The following is an 11,494-nucleotide window of genomic DNA, read 5'->3' on the forward strand; positions in this document are numbered from 1 at the left end:
TTTACCTTCAATAGATTTCCGGATTTACCTTCTAAAAATCTCTAGCTGTATCCATTTTACCTTTAATAATTGAATTGATACTTCATCACTTCTCTCACACACTCCTCACACACCTCAAAACTCATCCTTAAGCTCGCCTCAGCTCCACCCCCACGCATCGACGATGGAGAGACGCAGCTCCACCCCACACTCCGTCGAAGGTCTGACGTCCACCCACACTTCAACGCAGCTCCACCCCACACTTCGACGCCAGTCTAGTGAGTTTTCTCCCCTTTCTTCTCTTCTCTCACCTCCGCCCACTTCGAGCTTTGCATGTACCCAATCCACCAAGGCAAAAATCTCCCTCACGCCAGCGAAGCCATACCCACCTCCAACATCTCCGATTCATCGTTGGCAAAGCCAATCTATGGGTTTGGGTTTTGATTTGTGGAAGAGGAGCATGACTGATTTGGGTCTGGGTTTTGAGGAGGGTGACGTGTAGGTTGCGATTTGGGATCTGGTGGAGGTTGATCTGAGATTTTGGGTTGTCACGGTGGACATCAGCGTGGGGTCGTGGTGCTGTGGGTGGACCTGGGTTCGTAGGGCCGTGGGTAGCAGCTCGCCGTGGGTCTTGGGACTGAGATCTGTGGAGTGGTTGATTTGAGTTTAATTTTTTTGGGTGTGAGAAGACCTGAAATATATGTCTAGATTTGAAATTGGGGTTTCAAATATATGCCTGGGTTGAATCCATTTGTTCTTAAGTTCCATTAAAGTTCTCTAAGTTTTTTTTTTTTTTTTGTTTTCTTCCAACAGAGAAGTTGGAACTGTGATTTTTATCTCTCTGCATGTTGATTTTCAATGTGTTACTAGCAATTTGTGACTATTTTTTGTGGGCTTAATTTTGAAGCCAATCTGGTATAAACACTGAATTGCATAATTTGGATCTAAATCTCATATAAACACTGAATTGCATAATTTGGTATTACAGAGCAATTGTATCTGAATAGTTCATTGCTCTGTAAAAATTTGGATCTAAATCTAAATAGTTGTTTGCTTGTGGTTGAGACGATAGGTTCAAATACAAGTTCAAAGAAATTGCATAATTTTCTTTACCAATAGCACCTTTTGATATTGTTTTCTCTTGAATTTTTATGTTTTGGGAGGAGAGAGACATAAGAATAGTGCAAAAATACATATTTACCCTTCTTTTTAACAGAGATGGATAACAGGAGACTAACAGTGGGAACTACAGGTGGGCAAGGTGTCAAACTTTAAACCACAAGTAGGCACATCGAATTAGAGGCAAACCACAGGTGGGCAAAGTGTAATTATCCCTAATTTTAATGCCATGCCATTCATTCACATGTCCATGCATTAATGCCATAGGTGCTAAGTTGCTGCAAGGTAAGTAAAGGTAAGTTATGCATTGATATGCACATGCATCTTTTGTGATGAACATGTTTGTATGATGTTTCATCTTGAATATGAATGTTTAGATGATCCTGTGATCGCTATGATTGAGTTGCTATCTTTGTTTGAGATGAATGATATGATAGGGTTTCACATGTTTAGGAATGATGATGCCATATTTTATGCTTAGATGTATGCTAGTGTGTATGAGTATAAACGTAAGTGTTGAACATGTTTTTAATGGAATTAAGACGTAAGACACAATGATGGAAGGTCAACCCTAGGGTTAAGCGGTCTTGGGTGTCTAACACCTTCCGAAGAACGTACCTAAACTTCGAACTCATATTTTTGGTAGTAAGATCGAAAGGTCCTTCCTCGAGAGGACGCTATATATATATGGTTCCTCGACCATTGCAAAAACTAGGTGGCGACTTCATTCGTTGTGTCCACACATATGACCCTTATGTGACTGATTCTTCAACCACCTCTACCAAAAAAAACCCCTAAATCACTACTAGAAACCCTAACTCATCTTCCACCAAAAATTTGAAGTTAAAGCTCCACCCACACAGATGATCCGCCATAACCCACTTCTCCAAACTACAATCAGAGCAATCTTTAAAGCCCTAGACCAGACAATCTGATGGCAGCAATCTCTTCAACCAGTTCAAGCTCAAGGCGGAGAGCACTAATGAGGTGCTATTGTTCTGAAAAACTGGTGTTAGTTGTATCTTGGACAGCAGACAATCCTGGAAGAAGATTTTATGGTTGTCCAAACTACTAGGTATTTGAATTTCAGTATTTTGTTTTAGTGGGTTTAACTATATGCATTTCAATATTTTTGTTTCAATTTTTTGCGACAATAGTTGATAGGTTTTCATTTTTCAGAGCATGATTTGCATTTCAGGTTGGGAGAAAGTGTAGGTTCTTCCACTGGCATGATGATGAGATATGTGATCGTGGTAAGGTGCTTATCCCAAAGCAAAGGTAAATGATTATCACATTTGAGGCTGAGGTTGCAATCTGCAAGAAGAGAGAGAAGTTTTACACAGTGGTTTTGGCAATGGTATTGGTGATATTTGTAATTCTATGTTTGGTTAGGTAGGGGGTGGAAATCAATTTTGTGGGTTACATAGGTGGGGGAGTTTCAATATCCTATGGTTGTTAATGCATGTAGGGTAGGCAGTATTAATGTATGTAAGGCTGGCAGTGAGTACACTTTTTGTATGAGATGTTGTTATTAGCAATGTAACACTTGTAGGTTATTTTGTACTCTTTATGATATGAAATGAATACCTTTCTCCTTAAATGTGTGGGTTGGTAGTGTAATAGTGTTAAGTTATGTAAAGGTAAATGTGTGGATTGGTAGCAGTGTTGTGTGGACTGGTAGCAGTGTGGACTAGTAGCTGTGTTGTGCTATGTAAATGAATACCTTTGTCCTATTTAACAATATTTACAAAGTAACAAAACTTGTGATTAATTGCTTCTTATTAAGAGTAACAAAACCTGTTGTCAATACATACAACCTCCACTAGTGTCAATATATAGAACAAAGCTCAAGAAATCCACAAGCTCAGAATCTTCATTAACTCAATACATACAGTGTCAATATATACAACAAAGCTCAAGAAATCCATAAACTCAGCATATTCATAAACTGCATATATATTGCTGTGACTACCAAAGCAAGACAAAAAATTCAAGACTAACCAAAAGAAAACAAAGGTCAATACAAATACAAAATTAGAATTATCATTAATTTCTTCTTATTGCTATGAGTACCAAAGCAGGACAAAAGATTCATGTTTAACCAAAACAACACAAAGGTCAACTGATCCATAGTCAAGTACCAAAGTTAACCCAAACAATAGGGCATTGTTTAACTACAACAGTTACTACCATCACTAGAATTACACAAAAAAATTGCTTAGGTTTAAAAAAAAAAAACTCCTGCTCTCCTCATTTCCTTGGACCATGTACAGATGATTGGCTCTTAGCAAATTTGATTGCATCCATGTATTTGGATGCATTCTTAGAAGCATTCAGAGTCTTTGATGTGACCACCCTTTTATTTTTTTGCCTTGGGTTTGAGTTTCTTTTGTTGGAGTTGGGTGGTGCATTTGGATTTTGTGTGTTGCTGCCTGAGTTGGGTGGTGCAGTTGGATTGGAGCTGGACTGATATGTATCCTATTGAGTGAATGCACTTTTGCTGGCTTGGAATGGATTGGATGAGCTTGTCTTGGCCTAAGATGGTGCATTTGGACTAGATTGGTGCATGTTAGCCTGATGTTGTGCAAATGGAGTGGCTGTGTGCATGGTGGCCTGATATGGTGCAAATGGAGTGGTTGAGCTAGTGCAGTTGGATTGAAGGTGTGTGTGCTAGCTTGATATGCTGCAAATGAAGTGGCTGAGCTGCTCTTGGCCTGAGGTGGTGTGATGCACTTGACTGAAGGTGTGCATGTTGGCCTAATATGTTGCAAATGGAGTGGTTGTGTTGCTCCTAGCTTGAGGTGGTGCAAATGGAGTGGCTGAGCTGCTCTCGGCTTGAGATGGTGCACTTTGACTGGATTAGTGCATTCTGGTCTGATATGGTGCACTGTGATTGGAAGAGTTTCTGCCTCTACTAGTCTATAAATAGAAAGCTCACATCTCTTAATATATAATATGCAAAGCAACTGATTCACTCATGTGTTAATATTTTACCTTATTAGCTGTGCTAATTTTGTTTATGGTGCCTGGTAAGGAAGAGTTCCCTCCAACCTCACCCTTGCAGCTTCTTTTATTATGACCTAGTTTACCACAGGCCCTACACTGCTTGGAGATACTAGCTCTATGACTTGGTGGTTCACTAGGTTCCCTTGCTCTCTTCTTCTTAGGCTTGCCAGGTGGTTTAGTTTTGATGGGAGGCTATATAGGTTGGATACCATTAGGTCTCCACATATTCTGCCCATTGATAGGTGCTATGATTGGCTCATAGCAGGCTTTGTATGAAGAGACATGGAAATAGTTGTTAACATAGCATTTTATTTATTGAAAAATATGCAGGTGATTACATGAGCACATGGTATGCCAGTTATATCCTACTTCTTACAACTGCAGTGTGCTATGGCCAAGTCAACAGTGAAGCTTTGCAGACCATTTTTAACTTCAAATTGTGTTTGCCCTGCCCAACAAGCAAGCCATCTATTGCAAGCCACCTATTGCATGCCACCTATTACATGCCATCTTTTCCTTATGCAACCTCTTCAAAACTTTGACACATATATCTAATTCTACTCTCATAACCTTCTCTCTATTCTCTTGAAACCTAGTCATAAGATATACCCTAATGCACTCAAGCTGCAATCACATACAAATACAATCAAATATTAGCTATGAATTGCCAACTACATGTATCAAATAATGAATCTAATTAACTGTAGGTGATCACAAAGAATCATACCATGTTAATTATAAGCTTAGACCTGAATTTAAGTATCCTGCTATTGAAACTCTCAGACAAATTGTTCAGCACAATATCAGTCAAACCATCCGCATTAAACAAGTGTCTGGTCCATTTTGTTGTTGAATGAGCTTGCAACCAACTATGTGCATCAACATCAATTTCTTTCAGTTCATCCATCACCATATCAAACTCTTGTTTATAATTTGCTTTGGCTGCTTTCCAAAACATTTCTCTAATCAGAACACCAGGATGGTTCTTCCTAAAGTTGTTATAGAGATGTCTGCAGCAAATCCTATGTTCATACTGTGGTCAGTTATCAATGAAAGTTTGCACCAACTCCTGTCACAAACAGTATCACAGAGAAATATGTAAAGTTAGTAACTGAACATACAATGTGTAAATGTAGATTAAAAAAAAAAACAAAATAATAGTGAAACTACATACCTCATGCTAGTCTGATATAAACACCTATCTTCTGTTCTGACCTATGTCTGCAAGTAATATATTTATGAACCAAGTCCAAGAGTCTTTAGTTTCAGCCTCTATTACTGCATATGCAAGTGGGAAATACTTATCATTAGGATCTCTACCTACTGCAGTAATCAATTGACCGCATGACTTATTCTTCAAATGGCAGGCATCCAAACCAATGAATGGCCTGCATCTAGCCAGAAACCACTTCTTGCATCCCTCCAAACATATGTATAACCTCTCAAAATAAGGCATCCCACAAACCAAGTCCATCTCAGCTGCTAAATCACCTTCATTAAAGGTATGTACCTTCATAAGTATGGTACTTGCCAGGACTAAACCTCCTTAACTCCTTATAGTACTCCTAAAGTTGGTTGTATTGTTGAGTAAAAGCCCCTTCAACATATTCTCGAGCCTTATCCCTTGCCCTACTGGCTTTTTCTGTACTTTTCTTTATGCTATACTTTTCATGAACAACATCTCGAATGTCTCTTAGCTTCATGTTAGGCTGTCTTTTCTTCTTCTTCATCAATTTCTTCCCGATGCATGAAGAAGTACACCTAGGATTCTTATAACTTCTAGAGTATATGTGTTCCATAGTCAATGTTCTTAGTTGGTAGCTCCTCTCCCTTGGAACTTTTGTTAGATAGGCTACAAACTTGCAGTTTGGTTGACAAACAGCTCTTACCCTTAACAGATCATTTTTAATAAATTTGATCCCTCATCCACCATGAATAGCACACTTAATTATAGCTTCCTTGAATTGCTTAGGTGTAGTAAAAAACATATCTTTCTCAAAAGATAAATGTTCAACCTTAGCTACTGGCTTAAACATAGGGAAGTTCCTCATTTTCTCATGTATTTTTCCCCTTCCATGTGTACTAGTATCATCCTCAGAATTGTCATCACTATCATAACCAATTGGATCATTAGATGATGATTCATCAAGACTATGCAATTCATTACTCTCATAATCAGAGTTCATTACACCAGCACCCATTTAGTCTGGTTCAACAACATCATAGGTCCTTCACCTATTCTCCTAGAATACACTTGTTCAACATCTACCTCAATGGGCTCATCCTCATTATTATCAATATCATCATTAGCATACATATCATCACTATCATAAAAGCTGTAAAATTCACTCCCATCATGGTCATCATGTTCACTACCATCACCATCATAATAACCTATAAGATCTTGCTCCACTGCCAATGGCTACACATCCTCACCTTTATTAACTAGTATAGGGTCACCTATTAGGTGCTCTAAATATACATGAATCTTTTCATGACCCTTCACTAAATCTATCATGAACATGGCATCATGATTATCAACAACCAAATGGAAATTTGCCCTTTCTTGGTTCATTCCAGGCATTTTATACTACAAACTGCTAACAGAGGAGTACCTAAAGTCCCTACTACATATACCCTCTATCTCAACTTTGGACCACTTATCAAGGTCACAATTATCAACCACTTCTATTTTACCTTCCACATATTTTTGAGGATTCTCAGTAAAATGCTAGTTACAAAACAAAACAACACTTATTTAACAAAATAGCACTCATTTAACAACACAACACTTATTAAAATAATCAATTCTGCACGCTAGTTATAAGCCAAAACAACACTTTTAATCAAAACAACACACATTCAACAACTTTGGCACTTATTCAAATAAAAACACAGCACTTCATTCAATAGTTCTATCACACTCAAATAGATTTATGCATAGTTATCAACAGTTTATTTAACAAAATACTACTCATACAATAATTTTAGGCTTATTTAATTCTCTTCAATAGGGGAACACAGGGACCACATTGGAAACCACAAACAAACACATACAGATAGGGACTAACAGTAGTCAAAAGTCACAAAACAAAGAAAGGGTATAATACAAAACAATCAAGATTTAGTCAAAACATGCATCAAACATTGTGGCCCTATCACCAGATTCAACTAACATGCATATTGTAAAGTTATAAAGAACGAGAGAGAGAGAGAGAGAGAGAGAGAGAGAGAGAGAGAGTTAGGAACGGAGATGTATTTGGCTTTAGGAACGGAGCTGGGTTTTGCTTTAGGAACGGAGATCAGTTTGGGTACTTGGCTTCAAATGGTAGAGATGGATTTGGGAATTTGGCTTCAAATGGGTATAACCATTTCTAGGTTTTGGAAAATGTTTGATGATGATGGTTGTAGTTCATCTAACGCTTCGAGAGAGAGAGAGAGAGGCTGATGGTGTTTTCAAAACAATCAAGATTTAGTCAAAACATGTATCAAACATCGTGGCCTCTACTACCAGATCCAACTACCACACATATTGTAAAGTTATAAATAAGGACATAAACAGAAAGGGAGTTAATACCTTTTCACAAAGAAAGAGGTCTCACTGCTTTTCTTTTCTTTGTAATTACAAGAAAAATGGATATAGATTTCACTTTAGGAATGGAGGTGTATTTGGCTTTAGGAACAGAGCTGGGTTTAGCTTTAGGAATGGAGATCAGTTTGGGAATTGGCTTCAAATGGCAGAGATGGGTTTGGGAATTTGGCTTCAAATGGGTATAACCATTTTTGGGTTTTAGGAAATGTTTGATGATGGTTTTAGTTCATCTAAAGCTTCGAGAGAGAGAGAGAGAGACTAATGATGTTTTCATGTTAATGTTATTCTAGGGTTTCATATTAAGATTTGGGGGTTTTCTACATCCACACGCCATAGGTGGTTGAAGAATCAATCATGTGACAAGGAAAAAGGGGCGGGAAACTCACGTTTCAAACCAGAGGATGACACGTAAGCTTAATTTAATATTTTTAATGTCTACGTCAGCCACGTATACTTTTACCGTCTGTTGGTTGACGACAAAGACCAAAATATTGTGCATTAATTGTTTTAGTGACTAAAAGTGTTAAAATGAAAATGTAGGGACCAAAAAAAAAAAAAAAAAGGGATGGGCTCCTCTCCCGTTTCTTTTTCTTCTGTTCTCTTTAGTTTTTAAATGGATGCATGACATTTGTCAGTTATATAATCTAAGGATGTTCATTAAGCCACGTCACATGAGCAAAATTTTATCTCATTTAACATAGATTAGCACAAAACTCTGCTTCCTGCACTCAAAATTTTCATGAAAAGCCATTCCGCTTAAACCTTTGAGCAACTCGCTAAAATATCTAACAATTCCAAAATCTTCCAGTCATTTGAATTCCAGCCCAACAAAGAAGATTTGCTTTCTGCTGAGTGTACCCAAGATAAAAATCTTTACATCATTCCAACTCTAGTGAGACCATAAAGCAATCCCCTGTCTAGAGAGACCACAAAACAGAACCGCTGTTGATTTTAACAACTTGACTGGAATTGAAAGTTTTGAATTCCAATAGGTGCTCAATCATTCTTTGCATTATTTATTTGTATTTTTTTTCTCGTAGTTTTTATACTCTTTTGCCAAGTCTTTAACTGATCTCCTAACAAATTATTGAATTCCCTGTTTGATTTGGATTTGTTTTTCTTTTTGCTTCACTACTATTTTAGCTTTTAGACTTTGAAAATTATTTCCTAACTAATCAAAACAATTGCAATTAGTATTCATAAATCTGATTTGACTTCCTTATCTAGTATTATCAAGTATTTTTCCATAATTATTTTACTTACTACCATGCTCAAGTGATTATATCTAGTAAGCATGGACAGGACATGGGGTAAAGTGCTCTCGTCAATGTACAGAAAAAAGGGATTCGTTCAATACTAATAATTCAATATTTAGTAATGCAGCAAGTAAACATGAGTATTCAGTTTCTTATTATTTGTTTTATTTTTATATCATTGACTGTTTTATCAAAAACACTAACTTGTTTTGCTTTAATTTGGTTTTTGAATTTCTATTTAGGTGTTCTCTAGTTTTCAAAGTTACTAGTCAGTATAATGTCTATAATTAGTGATGAACAAATATGCCCTGAAGGTGATAAAGAAAATGAAGATATTTATGCTAATATTATGCATAATTCTGATTGTCAAGGGAAAATATCTGTTTGGAAAATGGAGTTTGACTCAGAAGAGCATGCTCACCAATGGTATAATGAATATGCTAAAGAAGTTGGATTTAGCATTCGAAAGCAATGGAAAAATGAGGATAGATTTAGTGGAGTAATATCAAGTAGAATATTTGTCTGTTATAAGGAAGAATACAGAAAAAAAAAAAAAGACAAGCGAGTGGGTGTGAAAAAAGCCGCGAAAAGAAACTAGAACTGGTTGCTTAGCAAGACTAACAATTTCCCTTCAAGCTAATGGAAAATATCGGGTCATTGATTTTGAATCAAATCACAATCATGAGTTAGTGGATAAGTCATGTATACACATGTTACCTTCTAAAAGAGTTAAAACTGATGTTCAAGCTATTGAAATTGAGTTGGCAGATAATTTAGGTATACCACCTAAACTGGCACATGAATTGATGAGTCATCAAGTTTGAGGTAGAGAAAATCTTGGTTTTATTAAGTAAGATCATAAGAATTATTTGAGGAGTAATAGGAAAAGAGATTTGAAGCAAGGTGAAGTCGGGGGTCTTTTGAATTATTTTCTAGTCAAGTATCAGAAAATCCATCATTCTTTTTTCGAGTTCAATTGAATGTTGAAGACCAGATCACTAACATATTCTGGGTTGACGCCAAAATGATTTTAGACTATGGTATATATGGTGATGTGGTATTCTTTGACACAACTTACCGGACCAATAAAGAGTGTCAACCTTTTGGAGCATTTGTTGGAGTAAATCATCATTATCAACTAGTTGTATTTGGGGCCTCTTTGTTATATGATGAAACTAGTCATTCATTTGAGTGATTATTTCATACATTTTTTGAGTGTATGTCCAATAAAAAGCCAAAGACAATATTTCCTGATCGAGATCTTGCAATGGCAAAGGCAATATCTTTAGTGATGCTAGAGACTTATCATAGATTGTGCTTATGGCATATTTATCAAAATGCTCTTCAAAATCTTAATCATCTATTTAAGAGCCAAAAAACCTTCAATGCTGATTTTAGAAGTTGCATATATGATGGTGAGTATGAAGAGGAGTTCATTAATGCTTGGGAGAATATGTTGGAAAAATATGATCTTCAAGAAAATGAATGATTGCAAGATCTATTTAAAGTGCGATAAGAAAGGGCAATGGTGTATGGGAGAAATACCTTTTTTGCAGGTAAGAAAAGTACACAGCTTAGTGAGAGTTTCAACTCTCTTTTAAAAGATTATTTGAAGTCTGATTTGGACATAATACAATTTTTCAAACATTTTCAAAGGGTTGTTGATGATGTCCGTTGTAATGAAGTTTGTGCAAACTATGACATGAGCAAAAAAATTTCCACTTTGAAGGTTAATGTTCCTTTGCTGAGACATGCCAGAGATATCTACACATGAACTGTTTTTATTATGTTCCAAAATGAGTTCGAAAAGTCATTGATGGTGGTTGTTGACACTTTTCATCAAAGTCGACCAGTTTCTACATATAAAGTTCATAATTGCGAAGGTTCTAGGCAATATACAGTTACATCTTCAAATGGTTTGATTACATGTCGTAAAAATTTTGAGTTTGTTGGAATTATGTGTAGCCATATTTTGAAAGTACTCAATGAGATGAAGATTAAGTTGATGATCCCTGAACAATTCATATTGAAGAGATGGACCAAGAATGCAAAGGCTGGAATTGTCTTGGATATTCATGAGTGTGAGGTACAAAGTGACCCTAAGCTAGAAATGCGAGCCCGTTATCGAAATTTATGCACCACTTATGTTAGATTTATGGGTAAAGCTGCAGAATCTAAAGAGGCATCTGATTTCCTTGTAAGTCTTGCAAGTGAGTTAGATGCAAAAGTAGAAGAATATTTAAAGATTGAATCTCCGAGTGAGATTCTTACGCCTTCCTCAATGTCTTGTGAAAATTAGGTCGTCAAGAGCACATGTTCCATATAAGCAAAAGGTTTAAAGAGAAGGGAAGTTTCCCATGGGAGAAAACGGTTGAAAGGTTGTCTTGAAAAGGGAACTTAAAAAATAGAAGCAAAAAAATCCAAACTCTCACATCTGGCTTAACTCCTCCAACCACATGTTCCACCACCATGACATAAACCTCGTTTACTTATTGTGATTTTATATCCCATTGTTGAATTTATCACTAGAATTGAGTGTGTG

The 11,494-nt window shown here is 36.6% G+C and overlaps 1 protein-coding gene across 1 annotated transcript; it reads left to right on the plus strand.

Annotated features, from left to right (window-relative positions):
* Positions 1–10,768: 10,768 nt before the first annotated feature.
* LOC142635176 (protein FAR1-RELATED SEQUENCE 1-like) lies at positions 10,769–11,251 on the plus strand. Its single transcript, XM_075809380.1, has one exon. The coding sequence runs from the start codon at positions 10,769–10,771 to the stop codon at positions 11,249–11,251; it is 483 nt and encodes a 160-aa protein (XP_075665495.1).
* Positions 11,252–11,494: the final 243 nt, after the last annotated feature.

This window comes from Castanea sativa, chromosome 5, assembly GCF_040712315.1.
Source record: "Castanea sativa cultivar Marrone di Chiusa Pesio chromosome 5, ASM4071231v1".
NCBI lineage: Eukaryota > Viridiplantae > Streptophyta > Magnoliopsida > Fagales > Fagaceae > Castanea > Castanea sativa.

What these genes read in the sequence shown, in the direction of transcription:
- LOC142635176 (XM_075809380.1), top strand. Translation starts at nt 10,769, where the DNA reads ATGGTGGTTGTTGACACTTTTCATCAAAGTCGACCAGTTTCTACATAT.